The sequence below is a fragment of the Daucus carota genome, chromosome 3 (genome assembly GCF_001625215.2).
Source record: "Daucus carota subsp. sativus chromosome 3, DH1 v3.0, whole genome shotgun sequence".
Classification (NCBI taxonomy): Eukaryota; Viridiplantae; Streptophyta; class Magnoliopsida; order Apiales; family Apiaceae; genus Daucus; species Daucus carota.
In genome coordinates this window covers 2,084,659-2,105,375 of record NC_030383.2, presented here as the reverse complement: position 1 = coordinate 2,105,375, position 20,717 = coordinate 2,084,659, and the positions used below count along the sequence as shown (strand labels likewise).

At 36.4% G+C, this 20,717-nt stretch overlaps 3 protein-coding genes across 3 annotated transcripts; 1 reads left to right on the top strand and 2 right to left on the bottom strand.

The window, feature by feature from the left end:
- The first annotated feature begins 811 nt into the window (after positions 1 to 811).
- Positions 812 to 6,303, top strand: LOC108212030 (uncharacterized). The gene is made up of 9 exons (XM_017383760.2): positions 812 to 4,150; positions 4,241 to 4,419; positions 4,511 to 4,582; positions 4,687 to 4,839; positions 4,935 to 5,098; positions 5,220 to 5,367; positions 5,614 to 5,736; positions 5,827 to 5,914; positions 6,013 to 6,303. Exons 1-9 carry the CDS (start codon positions 1,123 to 1,125, stop codon positions 6,192 to 6,194), a joined length of 4,137 nt encoding a protein of 1,378 aa, XP_017239249.1. The 5' UTR covers positions 812 to 1,122; the 3' UTR covers positions 6,195 to 6,303.
- Positions 6,304 to 6,479: 176 nt separating this feature from the next.
- LOC108215444 (homeobox protein knotted-1-like LET12) lies at positions 6,480 to 9,463 on the bottom strand. The gene is made up of 6 exons (XM_017387950.2): positions 8,730 to 9,463; positions 7,676 to 7,796; positions 7,391 to 7,584; positions 7,189 to 7,320; positions 6,965 to 7,101; positions 6,480 to 6,873 (listed from the first exon to the last, which is right to left on the bottom strand). Exons 1-6 carry the CDS (start codon positions 9,309 to 9,311, stop codon positions 6,870 to 6,872), a joined length of 1,170 nt encoding a protein of 389 aa, XP_017243439.1. The 5' UTR covers positions 9,312 to 9,463; the 3' UTR covers positions 6,480 to 6,869.
- A 5,324-nt stretch (positions 9,464 to 14,787) lies between these two features.
- LOC108212028 (peptidyl-prolyl cis-trans isomerase CYP28, chloroplastic) lies at positions 14,788 to 20,150 on the bottom strand. Its single transcript, XM_017383759.2, has 3 exons — positions 19,362 to 20,150; positions 17,194 to 17,424; positions 14,788 to 15,114 (listed from the first exon to the last, which is right to left on the bottom strand). The coding sequence occupies exons 1-2, from the start codon at positions 20,047 to 20,049 to the stop codon at positions 17,216 to 17,218; spliced, it is 897 nt and encodes a 298-aa protein (XP_017239248.2). The 5' UTR covers positions 20,050 to 20,150; the 3' UTR covers positions 14,788 to 15,114; positions 17,194 to 17,215.
- Between the last annotated feature and the right edge of the window lie 567 nt (positions 20,151 to 20,717).

Sequence of the window (20,717 nt, the reverse complement as noted above, 5' to 3'; positions counted from 1 at the left end):
TCACCTTGTTTTAAAGAATGTCGCCTTCCATTACTTTTCAATTCATTTCAGCCTTAAGGGTCTTTTCTTGTACGAGTATGCTGCACTAGCAAGTCTATGATCAGCTGATAGAGTAATCTTATTGCTACAGCATATATGTGCGTGTTTGATTACATATGATATGATCATGTGATTGTACAATGTACATATATTTTGATGGCATGAATAGCTTTATGATTTGACATCTTCAGAATGTTTAATTGGTTTTTTTCTCCGCGGTTGCCCATGCAAACTCTTCTGGACGGGAAATTAGTTATTCCTCAAGACATTTTTTTTTCCCGTTTTTAGCTTAAAGTTGAGGTCTTGCTCTATCCGAAGCTCTCAGCTTCAGAAGTTAATTTAGTTAGATACATTGCCTCTCTCGCTCTAAGCCCCGGGAGCCAAGTTAGTTACATCTTCCCATAACTCTGTCTTGCTCTATCCAAAGGTCTCAGCCCCAGAAGTTAAGTTAGTTATATATATTGTCTGTTCCATATCCATTGAAGTTGTACTTATTGTCAAGTGCCTAATTATATACTGATCTGATTTTCATCCTTCTGTTCTACGATATTAAACTTGTGGATATTGAAGGCTTGTTCGGCTTAAAACCCATTCATATAAGTATCAAAATTTTATGAATCATATAAGTATATATTTCAAAATATGTTAAATCGGAAATTTTAGTTACAAACATAGATATAAATAGAGAAATATCAGGAAAATAGAGCGAAGAAGAGGGAAAGTAGGGGAAATTTTATATCTTTCTTCTCCACCAAAAGAAAAAAAAAAAACTACTACTATTAGCATTTGTTATCCCTCTCTCCACAATTTTACAATATTCTTGATTACCAGAAATCCAGCTTTGTTTATCCACTGTGTTATATCTGAGACCTAAGATTTCATCCTGTGATTTTTATTGAAGCCCTTTAAATCTGGTATTATATCTCCATCTTTTTCTCCCTTTCTGTTATTGTGGATAATGTGTGTAAAGATTGAGCCTTTTCTTGCATTTCTTGATATGGTGCTGAGAATGTGAATCTGCATTATGTATGTGTCAATGCATGTATCAGTTTCCTAGTTTTATGTTATTGTTTGATTCAAGAAATGGCTTTCGAACAAAGCGCTGTGCCTGTTGATCATCTAAGGCCTTTACACTTGGCTAAAACAGTGGTGGAAGAGCCTCGTATTGCTCCGGTTACTGCTATTGGGAAGCAAATTGAGGAGGGTCTTTATGTTACCCCTCCGCGTTCTGGAAGCCCTGATTCCATTCCTGTTTATTACCAGCATGCACCGGTTTCTGATGCTGCGTATGTGGGGGTGGGAGGTTATGGAAATTCAGTCGCGGTTTCTGATTCTGGGTATGTGGGATTTGGATATGGAACTGCAGGGGTGCCTGGTGTTGCTGGGTGGGTGCAACGCATACCTTCTCCTGGGGCTCCTGGAACTTCAGCTGGGGTTGGTTGTTTTGCTCATGGTATTGGGAATAGATTTGGTGGTAATGGTTCTGATCAGGCTAGTGATGAGGGAGGGGATGACTCGAATTCTGGAAAAAAGGTTAAGTTTTTGTGTAGCTTTGGTGGCAAGATTCTTCCTAGACCAAGTGATGGGGCACTGAGGTATGTTGGTGGCCAGACTAGGATTATTAGCGTTAGGAGAGACGTGAGTTTCGAGGAGCTGGTTCAGAAGCTGGCGGATGCCTATGGCCAAACTGTGGCTATTAAGTACCAGCTTCCAGAGGAAGATCTCGATGCACTTGTTTCAGTTTCGTCTCCTGATGACTTGGAACATTTGATGGATGAATATGAAAAGCTGCTCGAGAGGTGTTTGGATGGATCCCCCAAGTTAAGGATGTTTCTGTCTTCAACTTCTGAGTTGGACTCTCCTGATGGTGTCCAGATGGGTGAATTCGAAGATAATGGACAGAGATATGTTGAAGCTGTAAACGGTGCTGTTGAACGAACTGGCCCCGGCATTGTTAGAAAAGAGAGTATATTGAGTGTTACTTCTACACAGAATTCGGATATGAGTGGTAATGAGGCTGTCGAAACCACTTGTCAGGCCCACGCGGATGTTACTCGTGCACCATCTACTGGGGAGCTGTCTCCTAGAAGTAATTCTGCAGCCTCTCAAGAATCTGTTCCCAGATTAGTTTGTTTTGATCCCAACCCTGCAATTTACCTCGAAACTTCTGCTACTCCATCAGGTATTCAGATGGTTAGATCTCATACCCCTGCAACATCAGTGCAGCCAGTTACTATAGTTCAGCCACAGCCACAGCCACCACAACAGATGAACTTTGAAATGCAGCAACAGAAGCAAATGGGGTGTTCAGGACCAGCAGTTCCCTTGCAGACTTATATGGATCCTCAACAAGAAGCTGTAAACCATACTGATTATGTGCAGTATTCGTCCCAAATGGGTTTTCCTACGCGGCTCATGGGGAACGTTGGACCTCTGTATGCTCAACAACAATACCGGGATAATGCTGTTAATGTTTCACCTCATCAATATATCACCACAACAACCCCTTCCTCTTATGCCAATATCAAGCCAACTACAGTTCAACCCCAGCATGTTCGTTATCTGGACGAGAACACATATGGGCAGAGGGTTGTCCAATTCTCTGGTGACCAGGGCTACAATACTTATCATACACAAGTTTCCCCGCAAATGACAAGTGGATATGGATGGCAGCAGGCTCCGCAACTTGAGCCAGTTACCATGTCTGAGACATGGGTAACTCATCCGCAGATGGTGTACCCTGAGAAACTGCCTAGATATCATGATTGTTATATGTGTCAGAAGGCTTTGCCTCATGCACATTCTGATACAGTTGCACATTCTAGAAATGATAGTCCAACATCAAGCACAAATGAGCTCAACTCTTATCTGAGTCTCCAGTCGGAGGACTCTACAAGATATCGACCTATAAATAAGGGCATTGTAAATGGACCAATAGGCGTCGACAGACAGTATGGAAATGATATTGTTTTGCAGAGAGAAGTCAGTAATGACATTCCTCAAACATCGATTCCTCAGGGTGTATCTGTCATGGCAGGGGGTGTACAGTCTCCTTATGGTGTAATCACGGGAATTGTTCCACAGTATTCCCAAGAAAATGCTGTTCAGAAGCCTGTGGTACAAGCACATTACCAAATTAAACAAGAGGCTTTGATAAACAAAGCAGTTGTCGTGGATGATACTTCTACTGGGGATACATCTTCACAAAATTCAGATTTTCATGAATCTCCTCAATCTTGTTATGGCATTAGTCCTGGATATATTCCCAGAGAAAGTACAGTTGAGTCCTCTCTTGTATATGATCAAATCAGACAATCAGACGGTAGAACAGAAAAATTTATTGTACGGTCCCCAGAACAATTTGTCAAGAATGAGCTGGGAGTGCCAGCAGTTGATGTGTCCAGAAAGAAAGATATTGTGGAACATAGAACACAACTTATAACTACTACGGATCCATATGGAGATAAGGCCTATAGCAAGGCCAAGTTGGTTTTTGAGACTAATCGCTGCAAGCAGAATGAGACGCTGTCTTGTCCATCAAATGAAGTTCCTTACTCCCACAACTTTCAGCCGACTAATTCACCACGTGAAGTAACTCAGTCTGTTTTAGTTAATGCTGGTCATCCTCAATCAAGGCTCGTGGTCAACCAATTAAGTCCAGATGGTGCTGCGTGTGGTAATACTAGTACAGTGCCTATTGTTGAATCACCTCAGCAAAGTGAAAGAACTGCACTGATTGGTGAGTGGAATGAAAGTCCTTCACGAATGAAGTCAAACCTGGCTTGTATAAATGTGGAGCCAGTTCATACTGAGAACAATACGCCATCTTCATCGTTATCTCCCTCTAGTAGGTCTGGAGATACGGAGGATAGCTCAAACTCTCTTTTCAGCAGTCAGGATCCTTGGTATTTGCGACATGATGTTCAGCTCCGAGCCCCTAAACCGAACAGGTTCCTGACCAAAAAAGAAGCTTACTTGGGTGACCAGCAATATGGAAGTACTGGTGAACTATCTACAAGGAAAATTGGCAGTTCAACTTTAAAACCAGATGACAGAGTCATCCATCGATCTGTCAAATCGGACACTGAGAACTCTGCTTGGAGTAACAGAGGTCTGGAACTACTTTTAACTATTCCATTTTATTTTACTCTCTGAGAGTGCTAGTTTAATGTGTTTTTTTTTTTTTTGTACATTTTTATAGGTTCGACAGAGGAACATAGTAAGCAGGAGGGAAATGGTTCCGCTGCTCCAGTTCTTCGTCCTTCCCTATCCTCTAACAATAACTTGTCTAGTCAAGGGAGTGGATCAGCTTCAGGATCCAATCATAGCAGTGGAGCTCAGTACAGTGGTGTTGAAGTGCACCATACAGATACAGATGAGGTTCTCCAACTCTGTTGCTTTCCATTGTTATATATGCATTTTTACCATAATGTGCTTTTCCCAACTTATTTCAAACTCCATTCTTAAACAGGGCAACAAATCCAAGCTGCCAGAAAGAGCGAATCTAGGATTTCCCATGTCAGATGGTATGGGTCGCCTGCAGGTTAGTAGTAGATTATGATCTATTATAATTTCATGTTGTTAACTAATACTGATCTAATAATCTATTCTGCCCTAAGCCTCCTGCTTCTCAATTCATTATGCCAGATTATAAAAAATAGTGACCTTGAAGAGCTCCGAGAATTGGGTTCTGGCACCTTTGGTACAGTTTACCATGGAAACTGGAGGGGGTCTGAGGTTGCAATCAAACGGATCAGTAATAGATGTTTTGCTGGAAAACCTTCAGAACAACAACGCATGGTACATGCCTTTCCACTTAATTGCATTCTTCTAGTCTATATATCATATTTCGTGGTTGCTATAAGCTAATTCCCTGCTATATTGTTTTCAAATAGAGAGATGACTTCTGGAATGAGGCAATTAACCTTGCTGACTTGCATCATCCAAATGTGGTTGCATTCTACGGTGTTGTGCTTGACGGCCCTGGAGATTCTGTGGCAACTGTGACAGAATATATGGTCAATGGTTCTTTAAGAACTGCTCTCCAGAAGAATGAGAAGTAATCTGCCTTAACACGTTCCTTTTCATTGATTTTATTATCTCTGTGTCACTATTGTGTTTAACATAAATTTTTTTGCCATGCCTCTCATGAAAATTGACATTTATCCACATCATATCAGGAGCCTTGATAAACGCAAGCGTCTTTTGATTGCCATGGATGTGGCATTTGGAATGGAGTACTTGCACGGGAAAAACATAGTACACTTTGACTTAAAAAGTGACAATCTACTTGTCAATCTTCGTGATCCACATCGTCCAATATGCAAGGTCTGTGATTGTAATTATTTTAAACCAATTCGGTACAATGTTATCGTGTAGAAGTAATCTTGTTATTCAACATCTTCCTCCTAAAAAATTACCACTGCTGCAGTTCTCAAAAACCAGAACAATTAGGTACTTAATTAGATATAAACTATTATCACTTGTGATCTGAAAGACCAAGTCTTTGTTCATGACTGAAAATATTTAGGACAGTAATCATTGGTTTTTAATTCTGACATCTCGGGCCATCAGGTTGGTGATTTAGGTCTATCTAAGGTCAAATGCCAGACACTGATCTCAGGTGGCGTACGGGGAACACTTCCTTGGATGGCACCAGAACTTTTAAATGGCAGCAGTAGCCTCGTTTCTGAGAAGGTATGCTTGACCTTTTCTCTCATCTAAGGTCCCTAAAAGCAAAGATTCATTTGAATACTTGTAAGTTTATTTGAACACAACTTTTGCTAGGTTGATGTTTTTTCATTTGGCGTTGTGTTATGGGAACTCCTTACTGGAGATGAACCATATGCAGACCTACATTACGGGGCGATTATTGGTAATTCTTTTGCGAGTGCTTTATAAAATTTTAGTAAATTCCGGTCTCTGTCCAAAAGCTTAAACATTTGAATCTGAATGTTACATGAACAACAACAGGTGGAATAGTGAGCAACACATTGCGACCCCCAATACCAGATTACTGTGATCCCGAATGGAAGTCACTAATGGAGAGATGTTGGTCGACAGAACCTCTTGAAAGACCAAAATTCAGTGAGGTAGCAAACCAGTTGCGTAGTCTAGCAGCCAAGGTTCCGCCAAAAGTGCACTTGCATCGTTAAGTTGAGGTTCTTTCTCTTGTTGCCGGTATTTTTGCAGTCTGTATAGGGTTGTAACGTAAAATGTATATAAATTTAAAGTTAGCAATGGAAAATTTCTTTTTTCAGTGCCAATCCTCCATCATACATAAAATTCCCCAATAGCAATTTGTTAAATCACTATTTTTCGCTCCTTGGTTGCCTGTAACTTTGTCGAGACTGTTTCTGTCCTCTCAAAGTTGTAACTTTGTCGAGACTGTTTCTGTCCTCTCAAACTTATGTCGCGTCTTCATAAACCAAAACACGCTCTAAATACAAATCATAATCCTGAATAGGCGGTAAGATATAACATAAGGCCAGCATTTGTAAATACATTTCAGGCTACCAGGGGATACGAAACAACCATCACATATTGTTCACATTTATACAAACTCGTCAACAAAGGATTTATGGTGAAATCGAATGAAAACACAGTAAGTCGAGATTTGTCCTACCGCTAATCAGTACTGTGTCTGAGTCGACTGCTCGGAGCAGGGACCTGCAGCATCATTTTACAGGCACTGTAATACACCTCATGATTAGAGCTTGCGCAATTACATCACCTCATTATCTACTGTGTAGGCGCTACTGATTGAGGCATATTCACCAACATCGGGTTCAGACTAATGTTGTCGTTAACTAAACTTTTCACTTCTGGTATCACCTGCATTAGTTTCTTCCCATATTAGAAATTAATTAATAGTGACTTCCTGAGAAATTTTCTAGACGAAAGGACCAAGAGCTACGAAGCCTACCTCTTGCGTTTGCTCTTCGTGCTAGTTGAAGACGAGGGATTGCTGTGCCAGTTCCTTTTTCTTTGGTTGATAAACCAATTATTAATCTGCTTTAGTTGCAGCCCGGTCTCTTGCACCAATCTTGCTTTATCTTCCTCCTAAAGAGCATATTTTTGATTAATGAGCCGAAACATTAGTAAAGAACAAGTACAGGTAATTATGAGCAGCGATTAGGCGAAGATTACTGTTGGGTAAGGCCATTTGGAATGTGATTGCCACCAAGCTTTTAAAAGAGAAGTGGTGTCACCAGGGAGTTTTCCTGCTCTTCTTTTACGCAGAATCTCCTCTCTGATGTCCACGATCTTACTCTTGTAACCCTATGAAGCCGAAAACAGATAAGCTGCAGAAACTAAATTCTGAAGTAAATGTTTGTAAAAGCAGGCATACTTGTTTTAACTCATGCTTCAGCTCTTGCCTCACGCGTTCCATCAAGGACCTCTCGCTTTCAGTAGGGACGAGAGGACCAAACCCCATGCTATCAGGTCCGTCTAGACTTCCGTCAAACAGATTAGTTTCAGTATCATAGTGATCTTCATCGTCATCTGACATTGTTGCTCCAGTGCCTTCACCAGGTGCCACACCTGTTGGTCCAAGTGCCAAACACATATGAGAACTCTAAGCAAACTTACTGTGCAAAGACAATACATAAGAATTAAGCAGCAAGAGTATAACCTGTCAGACTTTGCAGAGACTGCTCGAGTTCCCAACAAGCCATGACTGCTTCCATTGCATGAACTCGAACATGTTGCTGCAGTTGATCTTTGAACGAAGAAAGCAATAGAACATAATGTGTCTGCATCAGTAATTTCGTATAAGAGACCGAGCTTACACAAATGATATCAGCAAATTTCAGTAAAAATTACTAGATTCGACTTTTCTGGTTTTCTCAGTACGTAGAATCTGGCCTTCTAAAAATTACGACTGCAACCTGACTCACCCCCGAATGAATTCAAAATATTATAAAAGCAATTTAGGGCACCCTCAAAATTTATAAAATTAGAAGTCCGATTTGATATACCCTCAGTTGTTCAACTCAATCAGCTCAGACACCATTGAGCCGCAACCTCTGATTTCTATTCAGACAAGTTGATTTTTTTAAAGAAAGACTTCCAGAGAAAAATGCTTAATTTCTGGAATTAAAGCAGAAGACAAAGACATTGCATCGAAAAAGTGGAGGAACAATATGAGAAATTCTGCAAGTCAGCCTCAAACTATCAAATTATGCAGAACGATGTCAATCTTCTAGTATGTGGACACAGTTATTCCGATTCACATCAGATAGACAGACATCCTTTCAACAATCACCCTTAACCTTCACACTCAGAAAACCAAAGAGAATCACGATATATGAATAGGAAAATGCTAGGTACCCAAAAATTGTTCCTAAACTTGACTCGGGAGAAAGAAACTAATATTTCCAGTATTTGATAATGGAAGACCAAAAAAAAATTTTAATTATAAAATCGAGATTGTAACAAACACCCCATCCTTTTTTTTTCCTAATGATAATAACATACCTTACTCATGCTCCGCCATCAGCAGAGTTGAGCAAGGCATGTTGCGCGCAATGTTAATTGAAATTATCAACTTAATTCATAAGCACAATCACTGTGTACTTCAGTATGATCAAAATTTAAGTACTTAAACCTAACTTAAGAAATAGTATGTTACCAGACCCTGTTCTAAGCGGGATATACTGAGTACGACTGATTTGTTTACATCTTACCATGAATTGGTCGAGGTCCTTTCCATCAAGCGGCTGACTACTACTCTGCTGAAGCATAGAATACTTAGCCACCACCTGCTGCGACTGCTCCAGCTGCGCATCGATCCTCGGGAGCTGATCCACAGGCGTCGCAATCCTCAAACACGAAACGTGAGCCGAAAGCAGCTGATCATACAAAGGGTGGCCAAGTATATCCGCTTTATACTTAGCATTTCTCCACTCCCCTTCACCACTTTCCTGATTCTCATGACTCTCCAGCTTCTTCTCCTGATTATTCATCACAATCATCGCCTCACTCGACGGATGAACCTCCCTGGAGAGCCACTGGTTTGATGAGGAGCCAGAATTCGTAGTCTGCAGGTGCAAAAAATTGCTCCCATTGGCAGTGTAGTGATGGTTTTGTTGTCTAAGTATCGCGTTGTTGAGCCAGGTTGGCACAGGCTTGCCACTGATCTCCGAAGGCGGAGATGAGTGGTCAGATAGGTGATGATCATCAGGCAGCATAGACTGAAAGTTCGAGACATTATCTGTGTAGTGGTGAAGCTCCATTGCTTGAGAAATATGATCCTCGTGAAAAGACATGGTGAATAAAATTTTGCGGAGGCTAAATATTTAAATGTCGATGAAAATTTTATGCGAGAGGGAGGTGCTGAGGTTTTTGTATGGTTTATGGCTACTGAAAGTCTCCGGAGGGAGAGGAAAGAGAGGAGTATGAGTTACTTCAATCTGTCATTGTTTAATACGGTGAAAGAGACAACAAGTATTCGATACCAGGCGAGCCATTACGGACATCTGATTCATATAATAATTATCCATTCTGAAATAATAGTCGGTTTAATTTTTTTACAAGTGATATGAGATACATGAACAAAATATTTTTATATTTAATTTTTAATTTTTTAACAAAAATATAGATATGAATTTTTGTTTGAAAAAAGAAAATTTTGAAAATAATATGTAAAATAATATTTTTTTACATCTTAAATTACGTATAAAAATTTCACATTATTATTTTAAAGTGGATGAAGTTGAATCAAATTTTGATAAGAACCAAACTAATATCCTAAATTGTTTTCACGGGACCTAAATAATTTAAGTACAATTCTAATACTCTCGTAGTCTCGTCATTTCTTATACAATTACACTTTTTCTTACTGAAATTTTTTTCTCACATTTCAAATTTTTTAAAAATATTAAAATTTTAGAATATAAAATTTTAACTCACATCATCTAAGTTTCTCGATCTATCAATCTATTGTCTTATACATTTTTCATATTTACCTTAAGAGAGTCAAATCACAACTACTTAATTATATAACAAGCTTAATGTGAAAACGTGATCATTCAATTCGGTAATCCGACTCAAATTACGGTTTGATTATAAATTGAGTTCTCCACGATTCATATAAAAAAAACATCGCAAATATTTACACTTTCAGATAATTTATACATTCGAATTGGTATTAACTCAACTTTTTTTAAATAAGGTATTAACCGAACTCGCTTTAACAATAAGAACAACGAGAAAAAAACTTCAGCTAAAAACAAGTGGCGAAACGGGGGACCACAAAAGGATAGAACTGTACATATAAAAATATCATCGTCAAGTCCGCTCCACGTAGGCTTGCGGGCCCCACTTTGTCTTTCTCTATTTTTCTATTTAATATAATCGTGCGCCGGCGGCTAAAGTCACAGGTGCGTCACTTGAACATATTAAAAACGGGTCCCAGTGGCCTTTTTATGACTACGTGTCAAAAGGATAGTTGGCTGCCCATTATCTCCTTGGGTGCCCACCCGTCACTCGGACGGCAATGACTCGTATATTAATTTAAAAAAAATGGAGCATAAAGTCAAGATAAATAAAATTATTTTAAGTATTTGTTAGATACTGAGGTTAATTTATTGATTGTTATTAAACTAATGTCTAGCGGTATTAGTTGGAACTTTGAATAAAAAAATTATGAGTTTTTAAAATTGTAATTTATAATTTAACATGACTTAATATGATAAGTGAGGTTAAAGTGTTGATTATAATTTTGGAAGTAAATTTTGTAAGAAAATTTTAAAAAATTCAAGTCACCAAAAAAACAACTCAAACTAACTTATGATTTTAAATTAATTTCTTTATTATATAACGAGGCTTTTTCAATTTAAAATGAAAAACATCTTTAAAAGTTTGACTTAAACTTTCGACAAACAGTTTTTGGGACCAAATTTAAAAAAAGTGTTTTTTTTCTTAAAGTGAAGAAATGGATCAGAATTGAGAAGTATATTAAAACTTATAAACGATTAAATTATTTGAAAAAAAGAGTAGAAACTCTGAATTAAAAGTCAACATTTTAACCTTTTTACAATTATTTTTATCATTTTACACAAACATGTCAAAAGAATAATAAAAATAGAAGCCGACTTTTTCCGAGAAGAGCCAGAAGGGCTTGTTCCCAAACAGGCCCTTTATGCCAGGTTACAAAATCTTATCCAAATTTTGAATTATCTTACGGCAGCTATTCCAATATATTAATCCGAGCAAATTATTTATACGCATGTTTATATATATGTCATAAAATATTATTATAGTACAAAAATATTGTCAGAGGGATAGCCTCCATATTATATATTGTCATTTATATTTATAACTGAAAATCACCGCTGCAATCAGCTAAACTCGCACGCCCAATGTTATAAAAATAAGGTTGATTTATTTAAAAATATTTAATTAATCTTAATAATATATATTACTAATTTTTCGATTACACTCTTGTTTGATTGAAAATCCTGATGCATTAAAAAAATTTCTGATAAACTCTAATAAATTTTGAATCTACAGTTTAAACGATTAGTTTTGATTTCCGATTTTTACAAAATTGTGCACGTAAAATATAATCCCTTTTATGAAAAAATTATGTTTTGAAGTGGACTGAAGTCGTGTCACGTCTAAAGTGAGAAAATGTCATACGAATGAATTAAAAGGTCTTTGATTTTAACCGTTAAAGTTTATTCGATATTATTGTAAGGTAGTCTCTTTTATTTCAAACAAATTAGACATATGCATGAAAAAAGTTGCATAAACAGCTAGCAAGCAAAGCTACTTTCCCTTGATTTGATTTTTACAAATGAAAATTGGTGAGCTGTTGCCTCAACTCTTTTCCTTTAAACCTTTTGAATTTTGATAATTTTTTATATTTATCCTGTATGTGGCCTTTTCATATTTTTCCTAAACAAAATGTTGTTCAATTTTATAACTAATTAAGTCATGCACCCGCGCTCCTTGGATTTAAATTTTCAATCTCGCGATATATAGTCTCGATATATATAGTCTAGAAAAGAAGATTGTGAGAGTGTTGTCTTCATCTATATTTTTTTAGGAATAAGGTTTCAAATATTATTATTGAATAAAATTGTTTTAAATATCATTTTACAATTCAAAATGCTAGATTGTACATCATTGATTATTTTTTCACTTCTTAAGTCTTAACGCAAAATTGTATAGTGTCTTAGAGAATGAACCTATTTCATATAGCGTTTCATTCTAAAACGTTAAATTGTACTCCCTCCGTCCCTCCCATTTTCTTATCGTTTGGGTTGGGCACGGAGGTTAAGAAATATGTATAAAGTAGTGGAAAAGAGAAAGAAAAGTAAGTGAAGTGGTGGGAACCATTGATTTTTAATGTATAAAAAGAAGATAGTGGAGTAAAAGTAGTGTGAAAAGGAAAGAAAAGTGAAGAAGTGGTGGGACCCATTGACTATTTTGGGTAAGTTTTGAAATGCAAAGAAATGGATGGGACATCCCAAAAAAGAAAGTGTAAAGAAATGGGAGGGACGGAGGGAGTATTTTTTTTTTAATGATTTTTAATCCTAAACACAACACGATGTAATGTTTTTTCTAAAATTCAAAATACCAGTTTATTTTTTGGACCATTTTAACATAAAAAGATTATGATTACAAATTTCTTATCAACATTATTATAATCATGAATTCCGATTCTAGTCACCCATGCTCATTACGGGTCTGTTTGTTTAGCGGAAGTCATTTCTGCTTCTGACTTCTGTTTTTCTTAACTTGTTTGTGTAAATAAGTAGAAGCATAAAAATAGCTAAGAATGCTAGCTTCTCTCTAAGAGTTTCTGCTTCTTTTCCAAACACTTTATTAACTTATTTATTTCTCACTTCTACTCTACTTTTTTAATTTAAATAAGAACTCACTTCTTTTAAGCTACCTCAAACGGTCCCTATATTCGACTGCGTGTGAATAACGTATCTTCGATTAGACTATGGAGGGGATGTGTGTACAAATTTTACGATCAGTTTCGACAATTTGTTTGACAAGATTGACAACTCAAGAATCTGTCTTCATTAACATCTGATTTTACCTGTTGGTCATGGTACACAACAACTTTTAGCAAGATAAGTTTATGAATATCTTGAAAACCATTCTTTTTTGTAAGGACCTGTTTGGCCCAATTTCAAGTGGTCCCTTATCTTCTACATATGTGACAACTCCTTTGTCCATCGCCCATTACTTTCACTATTCGACCAAAATTCATTTTTTCTGAATTTCTTAAATTATTATAATAAAAAAAAGGAGTTTTTGATAAATTTCTGTGACTTTTCCTTAAGGACATGTCTGGCTATCTGTGGTCCAGCTTTGGCTTTCACTGTATTGATGAGAGTTGTTGGATATATAATTGCAAATGGGCTTATACATGAGTTCACGTGTCCCTCGCATACGTAGGTTAGTAGCATATATTCAGCGAAAGAAAATTCTTAACAATTTAGTTTTAAGTTTTCAATGTATATAAGGGGATGTTATGGTGTTATTAAGCGGAAAATTATTTCAATTTTAAAAATTTTCGCGTCCAACACTTTTTATAGCTATATACATGCTACTATCATTTATATGTTCCGGACCAGCTGTCTTTATATTTTTATTGGCATTGTAGAATTGTGGTCCTTGTTCAGCAATTGCCATGCAGTTACCTGTAATGGTATGCTCAGATTTGAATAATTTCTTCTATCTATGAATTTGAATTTAAATTCAAATTCGATTAATTTATGCAATTACTTCATGTTCCATAACTTTTATCACTATGGGCCTGTTTGTTTATTAGAAGCAGAAGCTGCTTCTGACCTCTGCTTTTCTTGACCCGTTTGTGTAAAGAAACAGAAGCACTTTTAAGAAGCTGAGAATCCTAACTTCTCTCTCACAAGTTCTGCTTTTTTTCCAAACACTTTATTCACTTATTTAATTTTCAATTCTGCTCCACTTCTCTAGTTTAAGCAGGAAGTCACTTCTTTTAAGCTTGCCCAAACAGCCTCTATGACTTCTGCATATATCTGCGATTCTCGTATTTTTCTTTCGCGTCTCATTTTTTTATTCATGGTCATTTTCTGAAAACATTCCTACTTCTCAAGCAAAATAAGTAAATTTGTCACTTTACATTTTTTACTTTCACATAGAAGTCGGAATATAAATAAACGACAAAAAATTTGAGACGGAGAGAAATAATTAATGAAGCGCGGAGACGAGTTCAATTTTGGCCCTCTGCACAGCTGCATTAGTCGACCTATTTGTAAGTTGCAGAGGTCCCGTATGTATTTTACTTGATGCAGTATCTGCCTTAATATCAATCTCTTATCATCTCAGGGCTATATTGTAGGCTCAGGACCCAACTGAATGCATATAGGCTAATAACGCTAGTATTGTGTATTGTTTACTGCAAGAGATTCAGAAATGCTAAAATAATTCAATGTTGATAAAAGTCTGCAAAAAGAGGGAGTAAAAAGATAAGAGAGCTCTGGATCATAAATGGAAAATGAACCTGGGATCATATTTTCTGGAGAGTCATGTCGATCGCGATATATTTTTGGAACGAAAGGCCCAAACAGAAGGGCAGAGAATATAAATGAGCGAGTCGATTCGAACACTGCTAAATTTAGTTTCGAGTTTGAGTTATAAATAGTCATGGTCAAGTTATTCATAATTTTAAGCTTCAAAACTTCGGTTCGATAAGTTCGGACTCGAAAGCGCAAATCAATGCAATATTGAGAAAAGCTTAAATGTGATCCGAGCGGCTCGAGTCCGACTCAATTTAATATACAAAACATATATAAATATTAAATATTCATATAATAGTATATTTATAATACAAATATGATGATAGTAACAAATAAAAACTCGATTAGGCTTGTGTGCCCGAGCTCGAGCTTGGCTCAAACTTTGTCTGACTGGATTGGAATATTCTGAGAGCCGAACTCAAATAGCTCAAGAACTATTTGACTAATTTGCACCCAACTTGCAAGCTTCTAAAATCAGAATCACAAGAACAAAAATATTAAACATTTTTAGAAGTTCTGTAAATTGTCACTGCAACCCTGGATAGACTACCTGCAATGAAACCATCTTCAGATAGCTCATATTGTCATTTTAAATTAATACAACTAGAACAGTAAATTGCAGGTTTATATGATAAGTGTGAACTGCCACACCGCACTATTGTGCGCTCAGATCTTTAAGGAAACAAAAGCTCTGCTTGCATCTTACTCTCCTCATACCCCTTCTTCGAGGAAAAGATTAATTTGTATTACTCCATATTTTAGTAATGTTTTTTTAATCTTCGTGCACCTCGTGAAAGTTTATAAAAAAAATTAGTTCAATCATGTCCAAATTTTTTAGAGCCTTAATTTTGTAGCACTCCTCCAGTTCTAGGGAGTATAACTTCCAATTTCAAAGCCTTAAAAGGACATTAAGATACATTATACTCCCTCTGGTCCTTATTATAAGGCACCAAGACTTTTTGCATACAATTTTAGGTGCTTTGACTACCTACTTAAAATTACTTTTTAAAAAATTTTCTTTTTCTGAAGTAAAATATGTGATATATATTTTAATTCAGAAAAAGAAAATTTTAAAAAAAATAATTTTAAGTGTGTGGTCAAAGCACTTAGAATTGTGTGCAAAAAGTTTTAGTGACTTATAATAAGGACCTATATCCTCAAAGCACTTAGAATTCTCTTTTGCATAAAAGAGAATAGGATCGGTGAAGATAACCACGTCTCTTAAAACCTATATCCTCACTTGTCCCAGCCAAGTGTGCATTGCCGGGACCCCAACAGCTCTAAAGATTATGGGTACTGCAAACAAATCAAGCATTCCATTCATACTTGCATACAGGTAGTTATAACTGTCCTCAGGGCTTAATGTCTTAGAAGAGGAGTTTAATATATAGAGAGTCATGTTCCACCGAAAGCATCCTAATTTATAAATTCTTAAAACCTCAGGGATTCACTTCGGAGTTATAAGATCCAATACAACTATAATGTAACTCGCTGTTTAGTTTGTACGCTAGGATAGTTATATCAAGCACATGGCCTCTCTATCTTTCCTATATATATGCAAAAGATATGGTCTTGCTTCAGAAATACCAAATGTGTTCTAAATAAGAGCATAAAACACTAATGTCAAATTTCTGATATGCCATCCACAATTCATCATGTTAGTGCCCTTACAACTTATAAGATAAGGCTGAAGCTGAAAGAGGATAAACACTCAGCATTTTCCCTCGGCCTGGTCCCCGAACTCCACAGAACACATTCTACACTATGGAAGAGAATTCTTGATGCTAGTAACACTGAACCAATTAATTTAGAAAAAGAAACATGGGAATTACCTACTTCTTCCCATCTAAGATTATTATGGTGCTTTAAATTCATTTAGGACGGGGAGGGTGATCAGTGGTGGACCAGAAATTTTTTACATTGGGTTCCTAGTATAAATATAAAAATAATTTTTTTTAGGATATTAATAAAAATGTGCAAAATTCATACACATAGAAAATATATTACATTTTAAAGTTGTTCCCGTGCTTTTAGTGTTTAGGGCCTCAAATTTTGGGTTGTATTGAATAAAATTGGGCTACTTAATTTTTGCGGGTTCCTGACCAAAATTTAGTTGGTTCCAAATTTAAAAATTATACTATATTAATCCTTGAGTCCAGGACTGAGTGGGTGCCTAGGCACCCTCTTGCAGCAACGTCGGTCCACCCCTGGTGATACTCTCTCCCAGAAAGAAATTATTTTATAGATTAAAAAAAAATTAGAAAACTTACTGGATGGGTAAAAATTACTCCTACGTAATATTATGATAGCTGGCCAGCTTAAGGTACCATATTTCAGAATGAAAATAGCAAAGTTGAGATTCTCCTGAACCCATGGTTTATGTAAAGCGAATACATTCACTGAATAATTCTGAAAATAACAATGGAATATCATGATCATATTCATCTGCTTATCATCTTGAGAGATGAGATGAATAAAGATCAAGATTACATGGTGGATTAACAAATTTAAGGTATATAAATTAGTTTTACTTCCATATATCATAGAACTGTTTCCTTGAGAAGGATAATAAAATTTAGTAGTATTGACATTTAACACATCAATGTGAGTATATAGCAAGAGTAAGAACCTTAAGTCAAGGAAAAACGTGGTCAAGGTAGAGTAGGCGAAAGAGTTGTTTTCGCCACTTTGAGCACTCCACAGTCACTGATATATACAGTCTCAAGGGGCTTGTTCCAGATTGCACGGGCAGTTTTGGCTCTCTCATCTCCAAAAAATTCTGCCAAATCATTATATTGCCGGATACGTTCTCCTGGCTTGTAAGTGGGGATTGAAGCTATGGATGTGACTACATCCAACCCTGTAAAAATTCAACAGCAGTGATTAATGTACTGGAAAACACATGAAGAACGGTTTTGTGGTAATTCTGCTATTTCGTATTTATGAGCTGTTTGTACATTAGTGATACGAATACTAATTTGCACAACTTGATAACACAATCATTGTCACGCAAAAAACTTATAGAGGTTTGTAGACACTAACAATCAATCAAAAGAGCTACTTATTGGCAATTTGGAATCTAAACTGTTAATTGATAACTCAGATTGTGACTTGCACTCCAACTTCCAGGCAATTCTATAGAAAGACGTTCTGATTACTAGTTTTCTATCTACTGCACACAAGTATGATCTGCCAAAGTCTATCACTCTGTCTACCTTTAATCTTAAACAAAGGCTATATTAAAATATCCGCATACAGAAAGTTCCCCAAGGAATATAGCATCTTAGCAAATTTATACTGTATAGGAATAATTTAAGCTCAGTCTCATTGATATGAAGCTCTGGCGAAGTCCGACAACACTATACTTGATGAGTGAGGCATTACAGTTTGCAAACTTCTAGGAAGCAAAATTTTCAAGTACTTTCTAAACTAACGAATTACAGTCAATAAGTACATAACCAAATGTTATATTAGGATTTACAGAAGGCACAAACGAGACAGATCCTCAGAGTTCAGAAGTAAAACCATCTTAAAGTCTTGAATGGAGCAGATAAAAAAGATGTCTCAGTTCAGAAAAAAATAAATAAAAAGGTGAAGGTATAAGACTTGATTTTTCGGAATATCAAATTTCACCACATTTTGGGTAGAAAAGTTAAACTAAAACAGGCGATACATCTATTTGTCAATGCGTACAAATTAGCAACTAATTATTTCATTCTAGTCAATAGGAGTTCGAGTGTTAGACATGTGTGTCTGCCCTGAAGCCCCATCAGAACCCTGATTACCCATCTAAGTATAACTAATTAAAATTTTTAACCACACATCAATCAAATAAGAAAACAGTGCTACACACTTTAGTAATGCACTTCAAGGAATTACAAAGATCCTAACTTCATATAAAGTTCGAATCTTCATGCACAGAAGCAAACACAATATCCTTATCATAGATAATAACGTTTTAGTCTATCTTTTTATAACAAATAACAATCTTTATTCGCAAATTAATTTAATAAATAAAAAATGGCACAATCTATACGGAATCCAACTTCAAGGAAAAAAAAATCTCAAAACTTTAGTAGAATTCTCACCTACAAGAACAGACACAATTACAATATTCTTGCCATCAAGATCAGGACCAGTAGTTATCAGGAACTCAACATTATGATAACTAGGATCCAACTTAAAATTATCCTCACCGTCATTCTCCGACAAACACTAGAAAAACATTTCAATTCTGTGGTATATCTGCTAATTCATACTCTCTTTTTTTTATAATCAACACACTTACCCAATCATTGTTAAACAATGAGTAAACTATACATTAATGAGGTAAGAATACTAAAGTGTACAATATAATGATACAATCATTGTTATACAAAAACCTATACATGTTTGAAGACTCTAACAGTCAATTAGAAGAGCCTATTAATTGTCAATTAGAAGACATATTCTTCTACTTATCGGAAATCTGGAATTTCGGAGTCTAAACTGTTATTTAATACTTCAGATAGAATGTGACTCATACTCCAACCTCCAGGCAATACCGTGTAAAGACGTTTAAATTCATATGTATTACAGCACAAGATGCATAAAATCATTTACCCTAGCATTTTAGTGGAAGAGGGTTCGAGGATCAAACACGAGTGTCTGCCTTCAGTCCTCATCAAAACCTAATTGCCTATTTATTTACAAGTGAACACATTCTTTAATCTACACAAATCAAATAAACAGACAATGCTAAAACTATACAGATTCACATCAAGAAACAAAAAAAATCGAAACTTTAGCAAAATTCACCTTCAAGAACAGTCCCAAACACAATATTCTTGCCATCAAGATCAGGACAAGGACCAGGCCCAGTAGTGATCAAGAACTCCACATTATGATAATTAGGATCCAACTTAACATCATCCTCATCATCATTCTCCGACAAGCACAACGACAAGACCCCGGCCTTAGAATGCCTCAACTCAAAGGCCTTAGAACTCACAGTCTCCAAATTCCTCACCATCTTCACAGGAGGACTCACCTCCCCCTTATCCTTCCTCCCCTGCTTCCCCGCGACAAAAAACTGGCCCGGAAAGATCTTATGCACCAATGTGCCTTTATACGAAGACCCTGAAGTCCCAGTACACATGGCCTTAAAATTGGACACTGTGATAGGCACAAGGTTGCCATAGAGGCCAAGAATGAGCCTGCCAATGAGTTGGGTGTCCTTGCATTGTGAAAGACTATCACCAAGATTTCGATTGAGGAAAAAAGAAGGGCAGATGCTCAAGTCCATGAAGAGCCTGTCAGTGATGGTGGTGTCTGGGGGAGAGGGTGGGGAGGGTGAGGAGAGGGGGGTGGGGAGGGTGAGGAGGGGGGTGGAGAGGAGGAGAGTGCGTTTGGGGAAGGTGGGGTGGTGGGGTTTAAGGGGGTAGGGGTGGGAGTGGGGGTGGGGGGTAGGGGGGGTGTGGAGGAGGGTGGTGGTTGAGTAGCTCATTAGGCTGGTGGATTCATGGTGGTGGAGGAAGGGGGTGTGATGTGAGCTATTGGGTATCACTTGTTTTTTGTCAATGGGGCCCTTGCAAGTTGTATTGTTGTAACTACCATTTTGGAATAATTTGGATTGGATGATTAATAAATTAAAATTTTAATAGTTGTTTCGAAAAGAAATTACTTTAATAATTAACTTTTTTTGAAAGCAATAATTAACTATTTGAACTGCAGTATTCTAGTGCTTCTTGATTTAATAATAAAATTTAATTTATTTTTTAAAAAAATAAGAATCACCAATTTATCAATTATAATCTAATATAATAAAATATTTCTAATTCATTCAGCAAATCTCTGATAAAATTTTCTAATCGATCTATAATCATGATTTAAAATAGTTGTCAAAATTTTTAAAATTTAATTAATAAGTAGATGTTTGAACTCGGCACATTGAAAATTTTCGAAAAAACTCGTTCAAGTATCCTTTTTTCAAAATTGGTGGATTAGATCCAGAGCAAACAATAAAAACGAACGTCAGAGGAATCATATTGAGTTAGCAAGATTTTTAGAAATTAAAAAAAATAGTGAAAATATTCCCTATTTTTTTTTAATTTCTAGAAGTACTTTGCAGTTAGTATTTAGTAAGACTCAAGAAATTAAATAAAATAGTTAAAA